The following is a 27,928-nucleotide window of genomic DNA, read 5'->3' on the forward strand; positions in this document are numbered from 1 at the left end:
AGAGACCTGGGGTAAAGTCCCCGCAAGCACTGTCAGGCCTGTTTCCTGTTGGTCAATGGTGGTGTCTGCTTCGCTTGGGTGGGTGTGGGAAGTGCAGGGAGGTGGGCCCAGCAGCGCCTGTGCCTCCCTAGCCCCCCACCCTGCAGTGATCTGTGCCTGGACCCACCTACCCACTGCCCACCGCGGCCTCCGCTAGCGTTCTCGGCCAGGAGGCTGCCTCCCGGCTCTGAAGGGCTTTGAAGTTTGCCGAGGATGTTTCCACACTGGCCCAATCCCCACACCCCTCTGGGAAGTCGGGGCCCTGACTCTGCTGGTGTGGAAACTGAGGCACAAGGAACTGAATGCTTTCGAGGCCACCTGCCCCCAAATGCCCCCACCAGGGGAGGCTGTGCCAGGGCCTTGGGCTCTGTTTTCACCCTGCTCTGTGAGTAGCCAGCAGGCACAAATCCCTGGGACCAGGGTTGGAGGCTGCGAGTAGACTCCTCAGCCCAGTAGAAGGCTGCCACGGCTGGAGGAAGGGCGCCGAGCCCTGGGGCACGGGATGCAAAGCTCAGAGGGCCTGAGAGGGAGCCGGGAATCTGCATTTGTACCAGTGGCCCCCAGTGGCTCTGAACCAGGGGACCCGCAGACAACCCTATGAGACACCACTTTGCAGGCGAAGGCAGCTTGTCCGGGGCGCCAGGCTGGATGCACCTCCGAGCCCGGCACTCACATGTTCATTCCTTTCCTCCCTCCGTCAACAGTAACCGGCTTCCAGTCCGGGCGGGGCTCCCTGTGCCCAGGGCGCTCACAGAGCCACCACACCCGGTCCAGCCCTGGCAACCCCAAACCCCACACCCTGTATTTGAGCTGCCCCCATTTGGAATGCAGGTTGAGAGGGGGCTGCATGGAGCTGAGGCTGCAAAAGTAGGCAGTGGGGTGGGGTAGAGGGGGTGGGCACCGGGGAGGGGTAGGCGGGAAACAGCTGATTTGTTTTAGAGCAAGAGGCTCTCGGTTGCTTTCTAAACTGCAGCTTCAAAGGCTGCTTGGAAGCGTGTACAGAATAAGGTGGAATATTATGGAAATTGTCTCCTCTGCTTTGTGGCCCGGGAATTCATGGTCACTGAGAAGAATTTCCCATGGTCCCATAGTTCCCCCTCTTTGAAAGTCAAGCTTTTGGATCAAATAAATACAAATTCTGGTCATACGTTTCTCCTGACCTCAACTGGCTTCACCAGCCATAACATACACGGATTGAACTTTTTTCAAATGGTCCTTCCGGCGTTGGAAGGTTGAGATTCAACAAGGTAACGTTCCCGTTTTCATCTTTCCTGTGACCATGGCTTACAGTCACTGGTACCCGAGAGCCACCTGGCAGTGGGGGACCCAGCTCCTGTCCTAACTGGGTCGCACTGGGGTCTTGGGCCCGCCCCTTACACTTAGTGGGCATCAGGATCTTCACCTACCAAGAGGATTAATTATACCTACTGCTCCTTCATTTAAATTTTTCTCAAAGTAATATAAACACATTGTTTTTTTTAAAAAAATCAAGTAGTGTACTATGGGCTGAGAAGAAAAATCAACAGTCCCCCAATTATCCCAGTCTCAAGAAGCCTCAATTCCACTTCCCAGGGGCAGCTACGGTCAAATCCTGAAGCTTTTTCCTCTGTATTCACGTTCACACTTCAATACAATACGTTAACTGCTATTTCTTGCCTCTTCACTTTGAGATATTTTCTGTTGGCTTCCTGGGGGACGGTGATGACCTGGTGTTCTTCTGTTGCTCCCACCACTTCCCTCTTCCCCAAACTCCCAGTAGTTATAGCACATAAATTTTCATTAAATAGATATTCTGGAGTTTTGTTATCGTGACTGTGTAAATATTTACTAATCCAAGTACTGTACTCTGATTAGTTTCTTTTTTTCATACTTCTACTGTTTTCTGAAATTAATAATCGCCTTGTTTTCTCGTTTGTCTAGTTTTCTATGTTCCTATTGCTCATCCCTCCCAAACCCTCTGATAGCCACGTATGTCACCTCTCCATAGCACTGTCCACACTGCCAAATGCACCAGAGGCTCCAGTTCAGCCCTCTGCTCCTCTAGCTCTGCTGCGCAGCTGTCCACTTAGCCTTGGCTTTGACCTCTCCTGCGCTGGCTTCCTTGTTTGCAAGATCCAATTCCTTCCTCGTTCTTGCTTTATTTCCTTAGTTTAGTGGAACTTGTCCTCTGGTAGCTTTTTGAAAAGTGGTGCATAGAAAGTACTTCTTTCTGTAGTTCACGTCTGAAAATATCTTTATTCCACGCTCACCTTTGATTACTAGTTTAGCTGGGCATAGAATTTTAGGGTGAAAATTGTTTCCATTCAGAATTTTTAAGACTTGTCTCTACAGTTGTCTGTCTTCCAGTGTTACTCTGAGAAATTCGATGACGTTCTGACCCTGTATCTTTGTATGGGGTTTCCTTGCTCCTTTTAGCCTCCACTTCCTCCTCCTCTCTTTAGGACCCCTCCTTCATCCCTGGTCTTCAGACGTTTTCAAATGACGTGTCTCGGTGAGGCTCTTTTGTTCATCCATTGTCCTGGCCTCGCAAGTTGGAGGCTCATATCCTTCCATTATGAAAATTTTTCTTATACTGCTTCTTTCACAGCTTCCCTTCCTTCACTTTCTCTTTTCTCTCTGGAACTTTTATTAGTCAGATATTACTCCCAGGATTGATCTTCAAGCCTTCTTATTTATCTTTTCCTATTCTCTATTTCTATACTTTTTGCCTACTCTCTGAAGGATTTCCTTAATGTTACCTTTCAAACCTGTCCAGGGTTTCATTTCAGTTCTCCTTTGTTTGTTGTTTCAGTTTTGCTCTGCTGCCTCGAATTGTCTGTTTCCTCCGGGGTTTATTTTGTCCCTGTTTGTTCCTGGTGATTCTTACAGGCACTAAAAAAGAAAAAAGAAGCTGTGTACCTGATTTCAGGATGGCGGGGAGCACAATTGTTGACTGTGGGCTCCACTGGGGTGATCTGGTAGCAAGTCAGCTTTTCGAGGAGAGGGTTCTAGAGACCAATTACTCCGGAGAGGACTCTCCATCCTCCTGTCCTTCAGGATGCTTCTGGGTCAGGATCCACCCTGGTTCTTTGTCTCTGGAGAATGAACCTTCATCTCCTGGTCTCCTGGGAGTGGGAGGTGAGTGGTAGGGAGAGGACTAGTTGCCTGGCTTTAGGGTTGGGAAAGGGGGTACCAGGAAGTCTAACTCTCCCACACTGACTTTCCACCACCCCCCTTCTCTTTAATCCACCCCTAGCCCCCACCTTCTTCAATATCTGGTGCCTCTGAGTCCTGAGCGTTTCTGGGGCTCCGTGGGAGACCCTGTTCATGTCCAGCAGTGCCCCCTCCTCAGACGTGGAGCTACTCCTGCCCGGCTAGTGCAGTCTCCACTCCCCGTCTTCCACTGGCTCCGCTCCTGTTCCCACGGTCTTTCTTATTTCTGTCCTGTCACCTTAATGGGGTTTTAGGAGGAGATGAGATCAACGCTTATCAAGGCTTCCTCTCTTATTTCACTTAGACTTTCCCTGTGTCAGGCAATCTGGGGAAGCCAGAGAAACATCATCATCCTTGTAACAGCTAATATTTACTCAGTGCTTGCTCCTTCCAAGAACCTTCTTAATCCTGTTACAATGTATTATCTCATGGGATTCTTACTACCACCCTCCGAGGACACTTACAGATGTGCAACTGGGCTCGGAGATGTCGGTGACTCGCCCAAGGTCACCCAGCTAGACCATCCAAACTCGTCAGCGGGCGTCAGAGCCCTGGGTGGTCCTGGTGCACTGCCCTCTCCAGCCTCCCACCCTCCCCACCCCGCCCACTGCATCGGCCTGAACGACCTCAGTGCTCGGCTCACCCCACTGTCTCTCTCCCACTTCTACACCTTTGCACAGGCTGTTCCCCTGGAGAAAGAACAAAAGAAGTTGTGGGAAAACTTGCTTGTAAGAACAAAGACTACCCAGGCTCCCGGCACAGCTGTAAGAGCACCCAACTCACCTCCTATCAGCCCTTGTGTATGTAAGAGCATGTTTTTCCATGGTGCTTCTTTGAGGTTCCTTTAGAGATCAACCCTTGACCTTAATTCTTTTAGTTCATATAAAAGGTTTGCTTCAGGGACTTCCCTGGTGGTCCAGCGGTTAAGAATCTGCCTTCTAATGCAGGGGACGTGGGTTCGATCCCTTCTCGGGAAACTAAGATCCCACATGCCTCAGGACAACTAAGCCCACAGGCTGCAACTACTGAGCCCGCAACGAAGAGTCTGTGTGCTGCAGTGAAAGCCCAGTGCAGCCAAAAATAAAAAATAAAAATAAATAAATTAAATAAAGTATAAAAATTTTTTAAAAAATAAAATAATTGTTTAAAAATTAAAAAAAAAATAAAGGTTTGCTGCAGTATGTACCTGGGATGCACATGTTTCCCTGTTGTTCCTTTCTTCTGCTCAAGGAGAGTTTTTTTAATAATTAGTACCTGACCTGTTAGTTTTCTGCCTCTGAGGTGAGACAGTTGACCAAGCAAGGGACAGGGCTGCATACTGATGAGAAGTGCAGTGCCAGTGGGAAAAATAACAGATTAGTCATTTGGTGCTGCTGCCAAGACGTCACTTAATTAGACTGCATGGGTTCTGCCATCATTTCTCTAGGTTTATAAGAACAAATTCCACACAGAGACTCTCTTTTTCAAAACTAATGGCTTTATTGAGATATAATTTACATACCATACAATTCACCCATTTAAAGTGTACAATTCAATGGTTTTTAGCATATTCACAGAGCTGTGCAACCATCATTATAATCAATTTTAGAACATTTTTACCACCCCCGCTAAGAAACCTTATAACCATTAACAGTTACTTCCCATTCCCCCCAAGCTCTCATTCCTGGATGAACACTCATCTATTTTCTGTCTTTATGAATTTGCCTATTCTACACACTTCATATAAATGGAATCATACAATATATGGTCTTTTGTGACTGGCTTTTTTCACTTAGCATGATGTTTTCAAGGTTCGCCCATGTTGTGGCAGTATTAATATTCTGTTCCTTTTTAGGGCTGAATAATATTCCATTGTATGTATATACCACATTTTGTTTATCCATTCATCAGTCGGTGGACATTTGGATTGTTTCCATTTTTTTGGTATTATGAATAATGCTGCTGTAAACATTCATGTACAAGATTTTGTGTGAACATGTTTTTAATTTCTCTTGGGTTTTTATTCTATGTAAGAGTAGAGTGGCTAGGTCACATGGTAACACTATGTTTAACTGTTCAAGGACTTGCCAAACTGTTTTCCACAGCAGCTGCCCTATTACATTCCTACCAGCACTGTATGAGGGTTCTGATTTGGTCATATCCTCACCAACACATGTTATTATCTGACTTTTGATGACAGCCATCCTAGTGGGTGTGAAGTGGTATTCCATTGTGGTTTTGATTTGCATTTGTCTGGGGCAAGTGATGTTGAGCATCTTTTCATGTGCTTTTCGGCCATTTGTAAATCTTCTTTGGAGCAATGTTGATTCAGATCTTTAGCCCATTTTAAAATTAGGTTGTCTTGGGGCTTCCCTGGTGGTGCAGTGGTTGGAAGTCCGCCTGCTGATGCAGTGGACACGGGTTCGTGCCCCGGTCCGGGAAGATCCCACATGCCGTGGAGAGGCTGGGCCCGTGAGCCATGGCTGCTGAGCCTGTGCGTCCGGAGCCTGTGGTCTGCAACGGGAGAGGCCACAACAATGAGAGGCCTGCGTACCACAAAAAAAAAAAAAAAAAAAAATTAGGTTGTCTTTTTATTATTGAGTTGTAAAAGTTCTTTATGTATTCTAGATACAAGTCTCTTATCAGATATATGATTTGAAAATATTTTCTCCCATTCTGTAGATTGTCTTTTCCCCTTCTTTTTTTTTTTTCACATCTTTATTGGAGTATAAATGCTTTACAATGTTGTGTTAGTTTCCGCTGTACAACAAAGTGAATCAGCTATATGTATACATATACCCCCATGTCCCCTCCCTCTTGAGCCTCCCTCCCAGCCTCCCTATCCCATCCCTCTAGGTCGTCACAAAGCATTGAGTTGATCTCCTTGTGCTATGCAGCAGCTTCCCACTAGCCATCCATTTTACATTTGGTAGTGTATATATGTCAGTGCTACTCTCTCACTTCAACCCAGCTTCCACTTCCCCACTGTGCCCTCAAGTCCATTCTCTACGTCTGTGTATTTTTTCCTGCCCTGACACTAGGTTCATCAGTACTGCTTTTTAAAATTCCATATGTATGTGTTAGCATATGGCATTTGTTTTTCTCTTTCTGACTTACTTCACTCTGTATGACAGATTCTAGGTCCATCCACCTCACTACAAATAACTCAATTTCATTCCTTTTTATGGCTGAGTAATATTGCATTGTATATATGTGCCACATCTTCTTTATCCATTCATCTGTTGTTGGACATTTAGGTTGGTTCCATGTCCTGACTATTGTAAATAGTGCTGCAATGAACATTGTGGTACATGACTCTTTTTGAATTATGGTTTTCTCAGGGTATATGCCCAGTGGTGGGATTGCTGGGTCATATGGTAGTTCTATTTTTAGTTTTTTAAGGGACCTCCATACTGTTCTCCATAGTGACTATATCAATTTACATTCCCACTAACAGTGCAGGAGGGTTCCCTTTTCTCCACACACTTTCCAGCATTTATTGTTTCTAGATTTTTTGATGATGGCCATTCTGACTGGTGTGAGGTGATACCTCATTGTGGTTTTGATTTGCACTTCTCTAATGATTAGTGATGTTGAGCATCTTTTCATGTATTTGTTGGCCATCTGTATGTCTTCTTCAGAGAAATGTCTGTTTAGGTCTTCTGCCCACTTTTTGGATTGGATTGTTTGTTTTTGTGATATTGAGCTGCATGAGTTGCTTGTATATTTTGGAGATTAATCCTTTGTGAGTTGCTTCATTTGCAAATACTTTCTCCCATTCTGAGGGTTGTCTTTTCATCTTGTTTATGGTTTCCTTTGCTGTGCAAAAACTTTTAAGTTTCATTAGGTCCCATTTGTTTATTTTTGTTTTTATTCCCTTACTCTAGGAGGTGAGTCAAAAAAGATCTTGCTGTGATTTATGTCAAAGAGTGTTCTGCCCATGTTTTCCTCTAAGAATTTTATAGTGTCTGGCCTTACATTTAGGTCATTAATCCATTTGGAGTTTATTTTTGTGTATGGTGTTAGGGTGTGTTCTAATTTCATTCTTTTACATGTAGCTGTTCAGTTTTCCCAGCACCACATATTGAAGAGGCTACCTTTTCTCCATTGCATGTTCTTGCCTCCTTTGTCATAAATTAGGTGCCCATATGTGTGTGGGTTTATCTCTGAGCATTCTATCCTTAATCTATAACATTGATATATATTTCTGTTTTTGTGCCAGTACCATACTGTCTTGATTACTGTAGCTTTGTGGTATAGTTTGAAGTCAGGGAACCTGATTCCTCCAACTCCGTTTTTCTTTCTTAAGATTGCTTTGGCTGTTCCGGGTCTTTTAAGTTTCCATGTGAATTGTAAAATTTTTTGTTCTAATTCTGTGAAGAATGCCATTGGTAGCTTGATAGGGATTGCATTGAATCTGTAGATTGCTTTGTGTAGTATAGTCATTTTCACAATATTGATTCTTCTAATCCATGAGCATGGTATATCTCCACATCTGTTTACATTATCTTTGATTTCTTTCTTCAGTGTTTTTTTTTTTTTTTTTTTTTGCGTTATGTGGGCCTCTCACTGTCGTGGCCTCTCTCGTTGCAGAGCACAGGCTCCGGACATGCTGGCTCAGCAGCCATGGCTTATGGGCCTAGCCGCTCTGCGGCATGTGGGATCTTCCCGGACCAGGGCACGAACCCGTGTCCCCTGCATCGGCAGGCGGACTCCCAACCACTGCGCCACCAGGGAAGCCCGTCTTCAGTGTTTTATAGTTTTCTGAGTACAGGTCTTTTGCCTCCTTAGGTTTATTCCTAGGTATTTTATTCTTTTTGTCGCAATGGTAAATGGGATTGTTTACTTAATTTCACTTTCTGACCTTTCATTGTTACTGTATAGAAATGCAAGAGATTTCTGTGCATTAATTTTGTATCCTGCAACTTTACCAAATTCATTGATCAGTTCTAGTAGTTTTCTGGTGACATTTTTAGGATTTTCTATGTATAGTACCATGTCATTGGCAAACAGTGACAGTTTTACTTCTTATCCAATTTGTATTCCTTTTATTTATTTTTTCTTCTCTGATTGCCATAGCTAGGACTTCCAATATTATGTTGAATAATAGTGATGAGAGTGGACATCCTTGTCTTGTTCCTGAACTTAGAGGAAATGCTTTCAGTTTTTCACCATTGAGAATGATGTTTGCTATGGGTTTGTTGTATATGGCTTTTATTATGTTGAGGTAGTTTCCCTCTATGCCCACTTTCTGGAGAGTTTTTATCATAAATCGGTGTTGAATTTTGTCAAAAGGTTTTTCTGCATCTATTGAGATTATCATATGGTTTTTATTCTTTAATTTGTTAATATGGTGTATCATATTGATTGTTTTGCTTATATTGAAGAATCCTTGCATCCCTAGGATAAATCCCTCTTGATCATGGTGTATGATCCTTTGAATGTGCTGTTGGATTCTGTTTGCTAGTATTTTGTTGAGGATTTTTCATCTATGTTCATCAGTGATACTGGTCTATAATTTTTTTTTTTTTGATATTTTTGTCTGGTTTTTGTATCAGGGTGATTATGGCCTTGTAGAACGAGTTTGGGAGTGTTCCTCCCTCTGCAATTTTTTGGAAGAGTTTGAGAAGGATAGGAATTAAGTCTTCTCTAAATGTCTGATAGAATTCACCTGTGAAGCCAGCTGGTCCTGGACTTTTGTTTGGTGGAAGATTTTAAATTCCTGTTTCAATTTAATTACCTGCGATTGGTTTGTTTATATTTTCTAATTCTTCCTGGATCAAACTTGGAAGGTTGTACTTTTCCAAGAATTTTTCCATTTCTTCCAGGTTGTCCATTTTATTGGCATATAGTTGCTTGTAGTAGTCTCTTATGATCTTTTGTATTTCTGCAGTGTTATTTGTAATCTCTCCTTTTTCATTTCTAATTTTATTGACTTGAGTCCTCTCCTGTTTTTTCTTGATGAGTCTGGCTAAGGGATTATCAATTTTGTTTATCTTCTCAAAGAACCAGCTTTTAGTTTTATTGATCTTTGCTATTGTTTCCTTCATTTCTTTTTCATTTATTTCTGCTCTGATCTTTATGATTTCTTTCCTTCTACTAACTTTGGGTTTTGTTTGTTCTTCTTTTTCTAGTTACTTTAGGTGTAAGGTTAGATTGTTTATTTGAGATGTTTCTTGTTTCCTGAGGTGAGATTGAATTGTTATGAATTTCCCTCTTAGAACAGCCTTTACTGCATCCCATAGGATTTGGATCATTGTTTTCATTGTCATTTGTTTCTAGGTATTTTTAAAAATTTCTTCTTTGACTTCTTCAGTGATCTCTTGGTTATTTAGTAGTGCACTGTTTAGCCTCCATGTGTTTGTGTTTTTTACTGTTTTTTTTTCCTGTAATTGATTTCTAATCTCATAGCATTGTGGTTGGAAAACATGCTTGATATGATTTCAATTTTCTTAAATTTTCCAAAGCTTGATTTGTGACACAAGATGTGATTTATTCTGGAGGACGTTCTGTGTGCACTTGAGAAGAAAGTGTATTCTTCCACTTTGGGGTGGAATGTCCTAAAAATTTAAAAATAAATTAAGTCTATCTGGTCTATTGTTTCATTTAAAGCCTTATTTATCTGCTGTCTGTATGATCTGTCTATTGGTATGAGTGGGGTGTTAAAGTCCCGCACTATCATTGTGTTACTGTCGATTTCTCCTTTTATGGCTGTTAGCATTTGCCTTATGTATTAAGGTGCTCCTATGTTGGGTACATAAAAATTTATAATTGTTACGTTTTCTTCTTGGATTGATCCCTTGATCATTATGTAGTGCCCTTACTTATCTCTTGTAATTGTCTTTATTTTAAAGTCTATTTTATCTGATATGAGTATTGCTACTCCAGCTTTCTTGTGATTTCTGTTTTCATGGAATATCTTTTTCCATCCCCTCACTTTCAGTCTGTATGTGTCCCTACATCTGAAGTGGGTTTCTTGTAGACAGCATATATAAGTGCCTTGTTTTTGTATTCATTCAGCCAGTCTGTGTCTTTTGGTTGGAGCATTTAATCCATTTACATTCAAGGTGATTATTGATATTTATGTTCCTATTACCATTTTCTTAATTGAATTGGGTTTGTTTTGTGGGTCTTTTTCTTCTCTTGTGTTTCCTGTCTAGAGAAGTTCTTTTAGCATTTGTTGTAAAGCTGGTTTGGTGGTGCTGAATTCTCGTAGCTGTTGCTTGTCTGTAAAGCTATTGATTTCTCTGTCGAATCTGACTGAGATCCTTGCCAGGTAGAGTAATCTTGGTTGTAAGTTTTTCTCTTTCATCATTTTAAATATGTCCTGCCACTCCCTTACAGCATGCAGAGTTTCTGCTGAAAGATCAGCTGTTAACCTTATGGGGATTCCCTTGTATGTTATTTGTTTCTTTTCCCTTGCTGCTTTTAATATTTTTTCTTTGTATTTAATTTTTGATAGTTTGATTAATATGTGTCTCTGTGTGTTTCTCTTTGGGTTTATCCTGTATGGGACTCTCTGTGCTTCCTGGACTTGGGTGACAATTTCCTTTCCCATGTTAGGGAAGTCTTCAACTATAATCTCCTCAAATATTTTCTCAGACCCTTCCTTTTTCTCTTCTTCTGGGACCCTTATAATTCGAATGTTGGCGCATTTAATGTTGTCCCAGAGGTCTCTGAGACTGTCCTCAATTCTTTTCATTCTTTTTTTTTATTCTGCTCCGCAGCAGTTATTTCCACCATTTTATCTTCCAGCTCACTTATCTGTTCTTCTGTCTCAGTTATTCTCTTATTGATTCCTTCTAGAGTATTTTTCATTTCAGTTATTGTGTTATTCATCACTGTTCATTTGCTCTTTAGTTCTTCTAGATCCTTGTTAAACGTTTCTTGTATTTTCTCCATTCTGTTTCCAAGATTTTGGAGCATCTTCACTATCAGTACTCTGAATTCTTTTTCAGTTATGTTGCCTATTTTATCTTCATTTATTTGATCTTGTAGGTTTTTACCTTGCTCCTTTGTCTACAACATATTATTTTGTCGTTTCACTTTTTTTTTGATGAGTGGGGCTGTATTCCTGTCTTACTAATTGTTTGGCCTGAGGCATCCAGTGCTGGAGTTTGCAGGCAGTTGGGTAGAGCCAGGTCTTGGTGCTGAGATGAGGCCCTCTCGGATGCCTCACTTCAATTAATATTCCCTGGGGTCTGAGGTTCTCCATTAGTACAGCGGTTTGGACTCAGTGCTCGCACAACAGGAGCTCGGGCCCGACCTCAGGTTTGGGAACCAAGATCCTGCAAGCTGCATGGCATGGCAAAAAACCCACAAAATAACCAAAACCAAAAACAAACAAACAGAAAGAAGAAAAGGTGCAGTACAACACCAAAGAATAAAAAATAAAATAAAATTTGAATGATAAAAAATATAATAGGAAAAACAAAAATATAATTGAATCAACTGCAACAAGGTAAAACAAAACCACAACAGAAAAAGAAAAAAAAAGGGGAACAAGCCAAAATGAGCAGAACAATAACAAGTGTAAAGAATAAAATAAAATTAGAAAAATAAAAGATTTATTAGAAAAATAAAAATATAAATGAATCAACAACAACAAGGTAAAACAGAACTCCAACCTAAAAGAAGAAAGAAGAAAAAGAAAAAAAAAAAGGCCTTGGCTATGGGGGTGGAGTTTAGGCAGGTGGTAGAACTAAACTACCTTTAGGCAGGTGTTGGGTTTAGGGTGGGGCGGGGCCTAGGCTCAGGACCCACGCAGCCGAAAAGGCCTTGGGGGCGGGGCCTAGGCAGGGCAACACTGAAGCGTGGAGCGGAGCCTCTGCTTAAGACCTGTATGGAAGGAGAGAGGCAGCACATCCGAAGGGGGGGGTCTCTGGAGTGTGGAGTTCTGGAGTTTGGAGGTAAGGCCCTGTGTGAGGGTGTGTGGGTGGGGTTTAGGCCAAGCCTGGTTGGAGAGGGTCTCAGAGGGTCTTTTCCCTTTCTTTCTTTTTTTTTTTTTTTTTTTTTTTTTTGCGGTACGTGGGCCTCACGGGCCTAGCTGCTCCACGGCATGTGGGATCTTCCCGGACCGGGGCACGAACCCGTGTCCCCTGCATCGGCAGGCGGACTCTCAACCACTGCGCCACCAGGGAAGCCCTTCCCTTTCTTAATGGTATCCTTTGAAGCACAAAAAATGTTCATTTTAGTGGAGTTCAGTTTATCTTTGTTGTTTTTGCTGCTTGTGCTTTCAATGTCATATTTAAGGAAATATTGCCTAATTCAAGGTTGTGAAGATTTACTCCTATTTTTTTCTAGGTTTTATAGTTTTAACTCTTTCCTTTAGGTCTTTGATTCATTTTAAGTTAATTTTTGTATATGATGTGAGGTAGGGGTCTAACTTCATTCTTTTGCATGTTGTCCCAGCACCATTTGTTGAAGAGACTATTCTTTCCGCATTTAATAAATGATACAAATGATACCTATTGTAAATACTAGTTACAGAATGCTAGAACCCAAAAAAGGCTAAAGAAAACCTTAGCAACTATAAATCCCAATCCTCTCATTTTACAGGTAGGGAAACAGAGTCTTGGAACTGTTGCCTGGGGGAGAAGGGAAAAAGGAGAGTGACCAGTTGACAAAGCCTGAGACGTGGCTCCTGTTTTCCTTTCCTGGGTTCTCCACTCAGTGGCAAGTCCCTGCCCTTCCCTATCTGTAAAATGGGGGTTCAACTGATTTCCCTTCAAGCCCTTCTGAGAAGGCCTGGGTGAAACTCTGGGTCTTGTTGACAGACCTGGAGGCCTTGGGATTCGAGAGTTGGGGCCATCTCCCTGAGTGGAGCCTGACAGCCACATGGGGATCTCCAGCCAAACTGTGGGCATCCATGCTGTGTGACATACTGAGCATTCGTTGTGTGAAAGGAAGACTTGAATGACCTGGCCTCGAGGAACGCCCATCATTAGGAGATGAGATGCCCTGAGAAAAAGATCATGGGAAGACTGACCAGCTTGGAGGGGCTGTGTGTATCCCAGAGCCCTGGCTGGGAGTTAGCAAGCCTGTGCCTCCAGCCTCTGCCACTCTCCCACTTGCAGAGTGACCTGTGCAGGCCCCACTTCCCTTTGTCTCTCCTGGCTCTGAGCCCATGACCCCTTGAGCTCATCTAGAGCCTTTGCACGCTGTCATGTGGGCTGTTGAGCATTCACTCTGCTCTGGTGCTGGAAGCTGCATTGTGAACAAAACACAAAGGCCAACTTGAGGGGCTTCCCTGGTGGCGCAGTGGTTGAGAGGCCGCCTGCCGATGCAGGGGACGCGGGTTTGTGCCCCGGTCCGGGAGGATCCCACATGCCACAGAGCGGCTGGGCCTGTGGGCCATGGCCGCTGAGCCTGTGTGTCCGGAGCCTGTGTTCCGCAACGGGAGAGGACACAATAGTGAGAGGCCCACGTACCGCAAAAAAAAAAAAAAAAAAAAGGCCAACTTGAAGGAAGTGGGACTCAGAGGAAGAAGAGCGATCTTAGGGTCCAACAGCCCTGGTCTGGTGCTCTGAGCTTGGATTGTTTCTCTCTAGGTTGTTTGAAGAGTGAATGAGTTAACATATGTCATGTGGTTGACACACAGAGGGGGCTCAAAAAACTCCTGTTGTCATACGCAAGGTCTGAAAGTTGGGGAGACTAAGGCAAGCTCTTTTTTGGCCAGTGGGAGGGAGTAAGCAGTCTGGATTGTAGAAGATGTCTTGACCTTGGAGTGATGGCCTTGCCTTTGGACAGCCCAGGCCCATCGGCTGGCAAGGTTGCATTCTATCTCTGTTTCTGGCAACAGCAGGATTTTCCCTCCTTAATTATCAACCTACTCAGGGAGATGCTAAAAGCAGTGCCTGTTCCTGTGCATATGTCCAGTGGCCATCAAGAGGGCTCCATGGAGGAAAGTCTATTTCAAGAGCACATTAAGTGCACAGAGAGAAATTGAGAGGAGAGACTTATAAGCAATGGGAGGGTAGGTCACGTTGGGGGTGCTTCCGGGTGAGGGTCCCTGAACCACCTTTACAGAAGCCCACCTTGCTGGCTGAGTGTAGGAATACTTAGAGCATCTTCAAATTCTTTTTAGAACCGAGTCATGTGTAGTGAATTACTCAGTTGCTGAATTGATAGATGGAGGCTGACTCCTTCTCATCCCTCACCACCACTGTGGCTTTCCACGGTCACCAGATACTGCCATCTCTGATTTCTTATGTCTTCCTCAGCACAACCTTATGTGTAATCATGGTTTTCATTTCTCAGTTGAGGACACTAAGGCGCAGGAGAGCATGTGACTCGTCTAAGGCTGCACACCCAGAATCTGAATAGCGGTCCCAAGCCCTGGGTAGAGAGACTGGCGTGTTCTGGCCAGCGAGGCTTCTGCCCAAGACAACATGGGGTGATGAGAGTGCTGCCCTGGAGCCCTGAAACCAGATCCACCACCAAGTTACCATGTGCCCCCAGCCAAGTCAGACCAATTCCTGGGCCTCAGGTTCCCACTTGTATCATGACCTGAGTTTAGAGTTATGAGGAGAATGCTCAGGGCACTTATCTAGATGGGCAGCCCTCAAATGGAAGAAAATAGTTACATTTCTTAAGATCCTACTATGTGACAACATCACCCCATTTAATCTGCCTACTAGGGGAGGGCCATCGTCCCATTTTACAGAATAGAAGCCCAGACTCAGTGAGGAGACCTGCCCAGGGCCCCAGTCTGAGCAGATCTGAGGACACTAGAACCCCTGCTGTCAGTGCTCCTGGCCTCACCATCTTTTGGGAGCCACAGACTTCCTAAGCCTCAGTTTCTCCATCACTACAAGTAGAGCAGCGGTGCCAGTCGCATTCCAGGCCTCTCTGGGGCATGCAGGCACCTTGTAAAGCCAGGCTCCATGGAGACACAACACGCAGCGCCTGCTGGGGAGGGACCACGAGCCTGTGCTCCCGGCAGCCCGCCCCGCGCAGAGCTTATGACTTCAACTTGGGGCCGCCCCCCACCTCCCCCTTTGCTTCGTAGCAGGAGACACCCACCACCTCCCCACCCGTCCCCTGGGCCCTGTCTCAGGTGGAGGCATAACTGACCCGGAGGAAAGCTTGGGTGAGGGCGAAGTGCCAAACTGCTGTGAACGCGCCAGCTCGCCCCGGCACAGGCCTTCCCAGTTGGCCAGGCAGGTCTCCTGTTCCATTAGAGCTCTTGATTCTCCAGGAGCCAGGAGGGCTGTGAGTATCATTCCCATTCTACAGATGAGGAAACAGACGCCCCAAGGGTGAAACAAGTCAGTGGCAGAGGCAGGTGATACACTGGGGTTGACTCCCAACCTTGGGATTTCATCTCAACTGGGCATGTGCCATTCACCCCAGGAGTTTGGGGAGAGCAAAGTACTGGGGCTCGGAGGTTGACCAAGGGTGAGGGCTTTGCAGTCAGAAGGACATGAGTCCAAAATCTGGCTTGGCCGTGTGTGATCCTGGGCAACGGACTTCATCTCTCCGGCTTTTCGATTTCTTATCTATGAAACGGGGATGAGAATAGACCTTCGCTGCAGGGCTGTGTGGAGATTAAACAGAGTGCACACGTAAAGCACTGACGGTGCGGCCCCTGCTAAGGCACGGCCGTTAGTGTAATCTCAGGACCAGCATCCCAGCCTCCCTCCCTGGGCATTGGGGCTGTTGGAGGCTCTCGGATGGTCTGGCCGTGCAGTCGGCGGAGGAGGCTGCGGGCATCAGGTGGGTGGGTGAGCTGGTCTCTGAGCAGCGTGGTGACCCACAGGTCGTCTGGGCTCCTGTCCCTGCTGCTCCAAGACTCGGCTGCCCTCGGGTGGCTCGTTCCTGAGGGAGCTGCTGGGTGCCCAGGCGGGGGAGGCTCTGACCTCACTGCCAGGGACTTGCTGAGCTGCTTCAGGCACAGCCTTTCCTTCTCTGGGACTTAATTTTCCTCTTGTCAATAATACCTATCCCTCACCTCCCCAGCTCAGGGCCAGTCTGACCCCTCGGAGCCTCGGTTTCCCCATCTGGGAAGTTAGGGCATTGGGAGATGCTGCCCCGACCGTGGCCTGGCTGCCCCCAAGGCCCCAAAGGCCAACAGACGCTCGTGTGCTCGGTGTGCAGCCCCTGGGTCAACACTGCTCTTCCCTGCAGCCTCCAGACCAGGTGTAGCCTCCTGATGCCTGGCTGCCTGTGGGGGAACGAGAGGCGGCTGAGAGCAGAGACCCCATCCTGGTCTCCCCTTGCTGCTGTCCTGGGCTTGAGGCCTGACAGCCCTGAACCTCTGAGAAATATTGAGGCAGTAACCCAAGCCTCGGCCACCTGCTTTCCCTGCAGGTGTGCAGTTAATCACCTGGACACACGCTTCCCTCTGTCCAGCCTCAGGGACAGCGATGCTGGGAGGCTGGCCCTGCTGCAGCCTGTGTGTGAGACGGCGGCTGCCTCCGAGTCCTGAGTGAGCCTGAGAGGCCTTTCGAGATTGTGCAGGCCAGTCTTTGACCGAGTGACAGGACTGCTTCATGGCTTCCTGCACACTCTTGCTTGTACACCCCCAGGGATGGGGAGTTCACTTCATCCCAAAGTAGTCCGTTCTGCTTTCGAGGGCTTTGCCTTTTAGAAATCTGAGATCTGCCCCCAGCCCCACTCCCTGGCATCCCAGTCTTGCTTGCTTGAGGGTCTCCAGCTCCCTCTCTCCAGGGCTCCCCGCAGAGCTTTGGGGTTGGGGCTAAGCTCTCCTGAGCATGCCTGCAGCACGTGCGGCCACTGTCAGGTAGGTGAGCAGACCTCTCCCTGTCCTGGCCCAAGTTCTGCACACACATGTATGTCACTGACATATTAACCCAAACAAAGAAGCGTTTATTAAATCCCAACCGTGGGCCAGGTCCTGCACTGGGCACTGGGGACACAGGGCCGCAACACGGTCCCTGCAGTGACAAGACAGTCATACAGGGAAGGTGAACTGAGGCTCCAGCCCCTCCCCCAGCAGGGCCCTAGCCTGGACTTGCCTCCTGGACCCATCCAGGCTGCCAGGCCAGAGAGAAAAATCCCAGCCTGGCCACACCAGGACCACATCAGTTCTTTTCTGGAAAATTTCAAGCATATCCAAAAGTACAGAGAAGTAAAACGAACCCCCAGAGAATAGTGGAGTGGACCCTCCTCCAGCTTCAGTGCTTTCAACTCAAGATGAAGCCTGTTTCTATCCCCTCTGTACCTCCCCCCTCCCCACATTATGTTGAAACCTGGCTGCTCCAGTTCTTCCTAGGCCCTAAAATCACCCACCAGACCCCAGTCCAAGCCCTGGCCCCGTGGGAGCTCAGGCAGACCCCAGGCTCCTGCACAGATAGGACGCATGTCCTTGGTGGAAGCCTGGCACGGGGGCTGTTTCGTTGGCCTCTTGATGGCCCTTCTGCAGGGTCCGGCTGCACCACAGCCCCCAGGACCCCTGGGAATAAATCAAAGAAGAGCTCTGGCTCCACAGCCCTGGGGCAGATGAGGGCTGGCAACTCCTGCCCTGTTCACTTTCCATTTGCATTTTCCCCCAGAGACGCGATCACTTAGAAACTTATAAATCCCTGGCAGGGCTGACGACCCAGCAAAGTATATAAACTGGCACTTGTAAAAGCATAATGGTCCCCTGTGGATGGTGCAGAGGGGCACGTGCCAGAGCTCCTCTTGTTGCCCCCCAGGACCCGCACTGGGATCCCAGCTCTGTCTGCCCTCTCTTGGCAGCCTCAGGCAAGCCACCTCTCTGAGCCTCAGTTCTTCCCTCTGTAAAATGGGGTCATCGCACTTACCTTGCAGCATGTCGCAGCAACATCATGCAAGTGCCATAGGAGCCGTAAAACATGGGCTGCAGCAGCCTTTTTGGTGGGCCGGCAGGGTATGTGGACAGAGCACAGGCTGGGTCCAGGAGGCCAGGGTTCTCCCCTGATGGTCACTGACCTGCTCTGTCACTTTGGACACATCACATCCCCTCTGGGCCTGTCTCCTCATTTTGAAAATGAGGGGTTGGTCAGGCAGTTGAATTAACAAGTATTGGTCGTGGCCATACTGTGCACGAGGTTCTGTGTAGACGGGCCCTTGTTTTCTTGCTCCCATCTCTCTGCTCCATCGATGTATGTAACAAATAGGTGTTGAGCACCTCTGTGTGCCCAGCGCTGTCCTAGAAGCTGGGCAGTCAGCAGTGAGGAGGACAGGTCAGGACCTACCCTCACAGGGCAAACGTTCTAGTGGGAGCTTCCCCAGTCCGTTCCTCCATGGGCACGGGCGGGAGGTGGCATCTCGGGTATAAACCTGGCGCATCCCTCCTGACTGCTCCCTTGCCTGGAGCCCCATTCTCCACGCCCTTTAGGCTGGATTAGGGAGTGTGGGTGGAGGCTGGAAGCGGTTGCAGAAATGGAGTCTCTCTGGGTCTTTCCCAATCTGTGAAGTGAGGAGGGTGGAGCAGGTGGCCTCAGCAGGCGTTCTCAGCCCTGATGGTCTGGGTCACGGGGGACCACAAAGACCACCAGGAACAGAGGATGGGGAGGCAGGCGAGTCCCTGGAGGGCAGATCCAGGTATGTGTCCAGCATCAATATGAACCCTGGGCCTGGCTATGAAGGCAAAAGGGGAGGTCCTAAAACCCATTCACCCCAGAGACCCCTGGCAGGTGGAATTCAGGCTGAGGAGGTCATCAATGTCACGGGCTCCGGTCCCGGCGGCAGAAATAGGGCAGCTGGGGGCAGCAGTGGCACAGCAGGGGTCAGCGGTGGCTCAGGGAGCCAGAGGTGAAACAGCCTAGAAGCGCCGGGGGCCCGGGGACAGCCAGAGGGTCCAGCCAAGGGATGCAGGCCGGGTTGCCGCCACCACCGGGGGGGTGGTCCTTCCTGTCCACCCGAGTCCTGCTGCCTCCTACTCAACCAAATGGGCTGCAGCTCACACTGCTCTGGGCCTGCTGCCGGCGGCGCCGGGATGGGTGGACCAGGAATCATGGGCAGAGGCCTGAATGTGGGTGTGGGGGACTTGCAGGCAGAGGAATCCAGAAGCTTTTTTTTTTTGCGGTACGCGGGCCTCTCACTGTTGCAGCCTCTCCCGTTGCGGAGCACAGGCTCCAGACGCACAGGCTCAGCACCCATGGCTCACGGGCCCAGCCGCTCCGCGGCATGTGGGATCTTCCCAGACCGGGGCACAAACCCATGTCCCCTACATCGGCAGGCGGACTCTCAACCACTGCGCCACCAGGGAAGTCCCGGGGGGCTTTTTATTAACCACAGAAGAAAACAAGTATCGAAGCACAGGGCTGGGAGATTCCACTTCCGACAGAGGATGATCTGAGTTGACACCACGCTCCTCTACCATCCCCACTCCAAACACATATAAATGCTGCATAAAATATTACTGGGGAAAAACCCAACTGGCCGCTGCCCCAAAAACCTCTCCCACCAACCTCCTCTAGGCTTGCCTCTCAGCCCTCCTCTGCCCCTTGGCCATCAAGGCTCGATGGGACCTTGGGCAAGACTCCCTCGGCCCCTGGACCACAGAGACTCAGACAGGAGTGAGGAAGAAGGAAGCACACACAGGAGGGTCGGGAGAGAGAGAAGGAAGCCTCCTTATCTGGGATCAGACCCGCAATTTAAAGAGAAAGGGCAAGAGAAACTGGAGGAAAAAGAGAAACAAAGGAATGGGCTGGGAGGAGCTGAGAAAGGGAGGAAGGAGAGAATTGGAGGAGGAGGGAGGGAAAAAGGGCGCTGCAGAGAAATGGTGAGACGGGGAGAGGGAAATGGGAGGGAGGAGAGCCAGAGAGAGCCAGAGAACAGAGGGCCAGGGAGACAGCAGACAGACAGGGAGACGGAGGACAGAGGGACAGGGAGACAGAGGACAGAGGGACAGGGAGATGGAGGACAGAGAGACAGGGAGACGGAGGACAGATGGACAGGGAGACAGTGGACAGACAGGGAGACGGAGGACAGAGAGACAGGGAGATGGAGGACAGACAGGGAGACGGAGGACAGACAGGGAGATGGAGGACAGAGGGACAGGGAGACGGAGGACAGAGCGACAGGGAGATGGAGGACAGAGAGACAGGGAGACGGAGGACAGACAGGGAGATGGAGGACAGATGGACAGGGAGATGGAGGACAGATGGACAGGGAGACAGTGGACAGACAGGGAGACGGAGGACAGAGAGACAGGGAGATGGAGGACAGAGGGCCCCGATGGAGACAGAGACCAGGCATAAGGGAGGCAGGCAGTCTCAGCCTGGCCTGAACAAAGGCTAGGGCCGTGGGGCTGTCTGGAGAGGCTGCGCTGGAAGGGGAGCGTGGTCACTGTCTCTGCAGGCCTGTGTGTCTGCACTCTAGGTCCTCCTTGAGGGCCCCCGGGCTGACTCAGCTCCACTGCCCTACAGACACCACAGGGCCCCCAGCCTTGGCCACCCTGGACGGGCTCCCCAAGTGAGAAACACCACGCCCTCCACCTGACCTGGGTCCTCCCTTGGGAGGGTGGGCAGCAGGCATGCCTCCTCATTAGGGGCGGTAACCCCTATGCCCCCTGTGATGGCGTGACTCCTGAGGCGGAGTCCCTGGCACAGGGTCAGAGCTCAGGAGGGGCCACGGTTCTCCGTGTTTTCTAAATAAGGGATGCAAACAGCACTGGCTGGGAAGGTGCTCAGGTCCAGTCTCCCAGAGGGCCCTGCCTGCTGCTGTGCTCCCCTAGACTTGGAGGGACCCTGCAGGCGTGGGGCATCAGGGCAGAGGATCCCCTGAGGATGCCAGGAGGAGGCGCGGAGGCTCTGAGGAGATCCCAGCGGGGGAGGGGAGCCATCACATTTCTAGCTCATGGTCGCTCCTGAAAGCTATGACCTACTGAGCCCTACTGCGTGCCGGCTCTCAGCACCCGCCCGGCCCCCAGCTCACTTGTCTTTTTCCTTTCTTTGTCCTGTGCTTCTCCTGCCTTTGTCTCCTTGTCTCCCTTTCTCTGGCTCTCTGAAATTAAATAGGATCCAACTGCTAGCTCCCTGTGTGTTCTCCTGCTCACGACGCAGCCCTTTTCATTATTAATAGAAGTATGTCCTCATTGTACAGCTTAATTCTGCTTATCTGGACTGGATTAAGTGCTCACAGTGACATGCAGTATTGATTCCTGAGCATCCCTGTTAAAGGAATTTCACCACGACCTAATTAGTTCCATAAAACCAGTGGGGGACGGGACCAGGGGACGAGGGGAGCCTGGGTGGGAGTCAAGAGCCCTGGATCCCCATCCCATAATGCCAATGTGCTGAGTGACATCGTGCCCGTTCCTCCCGACGTCACTGGGGAGGAACTGGCCTGCTCCGGGAGGCTGGAGCTGGGAGAGGATGTGGGAGCCAGGTCACCCCGAGTCTTCAAGCAGTCAGAGGTGCACTGGGTGAGAGCATACGCTCTGGAGCCCGGGGCCTAGGTTTGGATCCCAGCTCACCATCTGCTGGCTGTGCTGTGAGGGCAAGTGACTTAACTTCACCGTCCCTCAGTTTCTGCATCTGTAAAATGGGAGGAACTGTCAGTCCAGCTCTGGCAGGAAGCAGATGGCCCTCTCAGTCCTGGGCAGCTGAGGAAGGTTCAATGAAGGGACTACACACAAGGCTGTGAGCCGGGTGTCAGGCAAGCAAGAGACAGCGCAGTGTGCTGACTTCCCTAAGAGTGGGAGCAATTCCAGCGCCAGCCCCTGCCTGAACACGTAGGCTGGGGGCCATGTGAGAGGGCCCCTGACCTTCAGTGGAAGATATAGCCTGCCGGGCACCCTCCTTCTTGCCCTCCCTGCCATTCTGGGCTCCTCACTGGCTGCCGGGAGCCAGCACGAAGGGAGCCCCAGAGATAGGTTGGCCCTGGACACAGGGCAGGCAGAGAGTCTACCTGGGGTGAACGGGCGTCGGCGAGCTGACCCAGGAAGCACACGCAGGCTAGCGCAGAGCGGCACTCACAGACCCCTGGAGATCATGGCAGGGGGGAAGCCAGGCACGCGTCATGGGTTCTGTCGCCACTTGGTTGGGTGGCCTCTCTGAATCCTAGTTTCCCCTCTTTATAAAGAAGGGCTTGCTGCATCTTTCCATCTTGCTTTGCCTAACGCAGCCATGCAGTACGAAGAGGTGTCCCTTTGACCTGGGTTTGAATCCTGGTTGCTCCCCTCACCTAAATGGGGAAAGACCCTCCACAGGGCTGTTTCCCAGAGCCGGGGTGGGGTGGGGTGGGGTGGGAGGAGAGCCCTGCACAGAATAGGTGCTCAGTAGACATGACCTCCCTTGCTTTATTTCACTTCAGCAGTAACGAGGCAGGAACTTTCCCTGAGGATTTGTTTTTAACAAGCTGACCTTCAGGATGACATGGTGAGACACAGGACACTGTTCAGGGCACCTGCATAGGCCTGGGCTGTGGGGAGGGCAGCCGCCTTGTGGGAGCCTTGGTGTCCTCCGAACCGGCCTCCTCTTCCCTCCTTGCTGGGACACTCAGGGTGGGTGGGGCTCTATGTAAAAAGGATGTTCTCTCCGCCCCCGCCCGCCTGTAGGGGCCCTGCCTCTGCCCCTTGCCCTCTGGAGGCTGTTCGGGCTCTGTCCCTGGAAGGCCTGCTCTGCCCTCCCCTGGCTTCCCCTGTTTACCCAAAGCCAGTGCCAGAATTGAAGCACGTTTTTCCACCAGCTGAGGAGTCAGTGCAGAGAGCAAAGGTCTGGGTCACACAGGGATTCCAATTTCAGTCCCAGCCTTGGTCTGCCTGTCTGCCAACGGGGATAAGCCTGCCTTTCATTGATGTCCTGGGACCAGTGCTGGTGTCTGTAAGGCCCACAGCACGTGGCGGCGGCCCTGTGATGTGGGTCCCCGTCCCTGCCGAGGGAACCCAGGGACCGAGCTGGGCTCCGCACCTCGGCTCTGTTACACACTCCTCCACTGCTCTCCTGGTCTCGGCCTCTAGGCTGAATCACAAAGCAGAAACGGGCCCCCAAGTCTCGTTTCCAGTTTTTAATGTTTTTCTTGTAAAACCAAAAATATAAAACTGGCAGGGGAATGGAAAACAAGTTCTGTACATTGTATATACACGAGGTCTGTGATTTCGAAACCATTGGGGAAACGAAAGGAAGACGCAGTCAAGGGATGCCACAGGTCACGGATCCTGAAGGGCACCTCTGAGCACCTGGCTCAGGCTCAGAGGCTCACTCCCGGCCAGCGCTGTGCAGCTGCCGCAGACCAGGCACCCTGCGTTCTGCGGAGCAGTGGCCTGGCTGCTCGGGCTGGGTGCCCCGAAGGTGGGAACAGACGACGGGGGTGGGCAAGGGAGCGTCTGCGGTGGAGGTCAGGCAGGTGTGGGAGGCATTCCTTCAGGTGTCTGTGTAGATGGAGGGGATGTGACTCAGGCAGTGGTCAAAGGCCCCGTTGGGGAAGAAGCCGCAGTCCTCGGGGCCGCTGGACACGACGTCTTCCGACGGCTGTGGTGGCAGCACTGTGGGGCATGGGGCCTCGGCCAGGGCCTCGTAGCCTGTGGATGTAGGGGAACAGGGTCCAGACTGGCGAACTCAAGGGCCATGCCTTGTCATCTTTTCCCAGCTCCCAGACCCCACCCTCCTGCCCAGGGTCCCTCGTCACGGTTTCCCCTCAGCAGGGTGCTCTGAGACCTCTGCTCTTCCAGATGGGGGAGCTGGTGGGCGGGGCGGGGGCTTGGGAGGAGGCTCCCTAGGCCTTGTACCCCCAGGGGGCCCAGGGCAGTTGGGGAGAGAGGCAAGGGCTGGCGTGGGGCAGTTCATCACCCAGTGCTGGACTGTGGTGCAGAATGTGGGGAGGAAGGGGAGGTCGAGGTGGGAACATCACAGCTCTAGCCCTCAAGGGCTGGTTTTCTCCTGGCAGAAGGACCCCAGCCCACCGCCACCCTTTCAGGTTCCTCTGCCCCAGCAGACACAAGAAACCCAAAGAAGGGGGCCAGCACTCATTGGGCGTTTACCAAAAGCTCATTTAAATCTTGTCTCACTTAAGCTTCACAACAATCCTATGAGGTGGCATTCATTATCCCATTTTACAGGTGAGAAGACAGGCTCAGAGAAGGCAAGCTCCTTGCCCCAGGTCATAGTAAGCAGGGGAGCTGGGATTTGAACCCAGGTCCACCTGGCCCCGAGACACCTGGCTCTTCCATTGGACCCACTGTCTCTGGGGTGGGGGCCTGAAACCTAGAAGGGGCCTAGAGAGGTCATCTTATCCACTCCCTGCCCTAAGGACTCTGCCCCTGAGCTGCTGTCATGAATTTGTATAACCTGAGACAGATGGGTCTCAGTCTTCCTGTCTGTGCAATGGGATCAGACCAAACTAATCCTGAGGCCCCATGGCCCCCTTGTTGGTCCGGATTCAATCCTGTGAGTCTGCTCTCGCCTGGCAGAGGAGGTGTGGGCGAAGGCACTGGAGGCTGGGCTGCCACCCAGACAGCAAGGGAGACGGGAGGCCAAAAGAACCCCCTACCCAGATGTGGGGGCACGGAAGCTGCCTCTCGCCCCCCCTCAGAGCTATTTATTTCAGGTCTTGCTGCTAAACCAAGAAAATCCCGCCTAGAGTTGGATGGGGCCGGGGGAGGCTGGGGTGGTGAGAGCTGGCGGCGCTGGAGACGGCGGCGGCAGGCGCCTAATCACGCACCAACCCACGTGCAAGCAAACACGGAACACGCCCCCCGCCCCCCGCGGACCTGTGGTCAGGGTCACATCTGCCTCTCACGCATGCGTGTGACACATGTCCACTCACAGAGATATGTACACTGTGCCCGAGCACACAGGCACACACCTACACACAAGCACGCTCACATGAAATGGCCCAAACATGCTAATACACAATCATGCACACACACGTGTACACACAGGAGGAGGACACACGTGTGCACAGACACGGCATGAACATCAGCACAGGCACGATGTGGAGCACATGTTTGCAGACACAACACACGTGCCACCGAACTCCTTACACACATGGGGGGCTCACACTACCGGGAACCCACCGTGCTGGCCCTGCATGCACACGCATGCACATGGCCACAAAGACGTGCCCCACAAACACGTGTAGAAGGAAGACATGCGCAGACCTGGAGCGTGCGTGTGAGCAGGAACACACGGGTCCACACGCAGGTGACCCACAGGTTTGTGTGTGCTTGGCTGTGGCCTTGGTGCTTGTCCCTGGTCCTTATCCCTCCCCCGCCAGCTGCACACACCCAGAGCTGCCCAACGGGCCTCCAGGAAGGGTCTCAGGCTCCCCTTTGTCCGGGGCCCCACCATCCTGCCCAGGCCTTGCAGCTTCCAGCTAGAGCTGAGCCCCGAGGCTGATCTGGGGTGGGCTTGGCTTGGGGACTTCCGGTACCACCCACCTAATGCCCCCGCTCTGACCAGGCCTGGCCCTGGGGTCTGAGACCTCCACTCGGGCTGTGCGCAGCCCTCCCCTCTCACTGGGTTCTCCACCCCAGCTGGGGGCATTACTCGAGGAAGGCCCAGGGCCCTGAGGGGGACACAGATGCAGCATAAGGAACAAGCACAACCTCTAGGCTCTGTCTCTTCCTACAGTGTGGCCTCTGTGGACCTCGGTTCCCTCATCTGTTAAATAGGGATCAGTATTTGTCTCATTCCCTGCTGTATTCTCAGGGTTTACAACTGTGCCTGGCACACAGTAGGTGCTCAATAAATATTTAAAGGGAAGCATCAGCTAGACGGGGAGATCCTAGTCTGATTCTTCTCTGTGTGAGAGTGTGGAAGGAACACGGAGGCTGGGGTCAGGCAGTGTGCACATCCCCACTCTGTGGGGTCCTGGGACCTCCCTGCGCCTTTGGCTCTGCCTCTGTAAAGTGGGGACGACCCTACCTCACAGGGTCGTTCCAAGGCGGTGGGACGATACGCCCGAAGCACGCGGCACGGGAACGGAAAGGAGGCGCGCAGGTGGGGCTTACCTGTGGCAGGTAAAGGTGCACTGAGGCCATGGTAGCCGTTGGGCCGCAGGGGGTTGAAACCGTGGGCCTCCCCGGCCAGTCCGTCCCCACTGGTGGCCTGCTCGGCTGACCGGTAGCAGTCGCCATAAGGGAAGCAATTCTGGATGGAGTGGAAACTGCCCTGGTAGCCTGCAGGGGGAGGCAGCGGGGCTGCATTCAGAGGGGAGATGCCCAGGGAGGGAGGGGACGGTCCCCCACTGCAGTGCTCAGCCCCCCACACTCCTGTGGGCATGGGGGGTGTGAATGAGTGAAGAGAGCCCCAGGGTGGAGGAGGCATGGGAGGTCCTGCCCCACATGGGGTTGGGGGAGGTGGTCTGCTTGGGGGGAAGGGACTGTGGGCCCTGCCCCGACTTCCGCTCCGAGATACCCCATCTCTCACGGTTCCTCCAAGCAGCAGGCCAGTCCCACCCCCAGCCATCAAAGGGAACGCTGTTCCCTTTGATGCCTGGTCGATGGAACAAACTCTTCCTCAGCCCCGCCTCCCGGCTTTTCCCAGTGTGGCCCTCAGTGCCCGCCATCATTCCGAGTACCCACCTGCCACCCCCAGGCCAGTGTCTCCTGCCTCTCGGGCAGCCTGAGTGGAATCGGTGGGTACATATGGAGAGGACCCCCTGGCCAGAGCTTACCTTGCGGGCTGGGCAGAGGCTGGGGCGGAGGGCTCTGGAAGGGTGGGTAGGGTGGCTTGCTGGGGAGCGTGGGGAAGGACTGGCCCCCTGGAGAATGGCTCTGGGAGGACGGTGGCAGCGGCGGTGGCGCAAGCCCCTTCAGTGGGCTGACCATGGGCGAGAGGAGGCCGGGTCCCAACCTGGAGAGAAGAGACAGCCCTTAGCAGGATGGGCTCTGGGGGATGTGGGGGCCACAGGTGTGCCTGCCACTTCTTGTTCCCCTCCAGCAACGGTGAGCTCACTCACTGACCTGTTCTAACTTACAACAGTGCAGTTAGAAGAAGAAGCTTTTATTTCTGATTATGTTCAAACCGGAATTAAAATTTAAAATCCTGTAAGCTTTAGAGTCCAAAGGAACCAGTAAAGAAAAGCTTCTATTTGGTATTTAGGACTGATAGTCAAGACCATTGGTTATAACCACAACCTCTGGAGTCAACAAAACTGTTTAAAACCCCATCTGCTCTCAGTGCCCACGTGACTTTGGGCAAAATGCTTAATGTCTCTGAGCCTTGGTTTCCTCACAGGGTTGCTGTGTTCTCCACCTTGCAACTCCACTGAAACTCTTTACCCAGGGCTAAATCCCAGCCACCCCTGCTGGATCCCCATACCCTAACTCTGTGCAAGCCGCTCTGGCCACCAGCAGGATGAGTCCAGGAACAGCCCCACTGAAAGCCGGGGCAGTTTCTCAGCAGGAGAACATTCCAAGGCACTAACAGTCACCATTCACTCATTGAACCTCTGCCTCGCTCCAGACCTTGTGAGAGATGTTCACAGATCAGAAAACCAAGGCTCAGAGAGGTTGCCCAGGTTAGTCCCAGCCACACAGCACTGACCCCATAGGTTCTGGTGAGGATAAAATTAAGTAAAGCAATGTGGACAAAGCACCCAGTGTGACGTCAGATACATTCTTAGCCACACTGTGACAGCAGCATTACCATCAAGGGGAAAGGAAGGAACACTAGCTCTGAGATCTGGTGTCCAAATTGGCCTTTCGTCCTCTGCATGGTGTACTTTTAGGGACCTTCTGTCTCCATCTCTCCTCCACTTGCACACATCCTGTGATGGGGGACTCACCACCTCCCTTCGTACACAGCCTGAAGGGGTGTAGGCCTCAGCCTGTTCTCTCTGG

General features: G+C 50.6%; 1 protein-coding gene across 3 annotated transcripts in view; it reads right to left on the bottom strand.

The window, feature by feature from the left end:
• Positions 1–23,507: 23,507 nt before the first annotated feature.
• The window catches only part of GLIS1 (GLIS family zinc finger 1), a gene marked incomplete at its 3' end in the record, with an annotated part of 225,919 nt that continues 221,498 nt past the window's right edge, over positions 23,508–27,928 (bottom strand). For 2 of the 3 annotated variants that reach the window (XM_079926487.1, XM_079926486.1), the window contains 3 exons: positions 26,761–26,939; positions 26,096–26,263; positions 23,508–23,665 (listed from right to left, as the gene is read on the bottom strand). In XM_079926487.1, the coding sequence (XP_079782613.1) occupies positions 23,508–23,665; positions 26,096–26,263; positions 26,761–26,939 (505 nt within the window). The remainder of the gene's footprint in view (positions 23,666–26,095; positions 26,264–26,760; positions 26,940–27,928) is intronic. The other variant, XM_079926488.1, reaches the window with a different exon arrangement.

Source organism: Stenella coeruleoalba (assembly GCF_951394435.1).
Source record: "Stenella coeruleoalba genome assembly, chromosome: 1".
In the NCBI taxonomy this organism is placed as follows: Eukaryota; Metazoa; Chordata; class Mammalia; order Artiodactyla; family Delphinidae; genus Stenella; species Stenella coeruleoalba.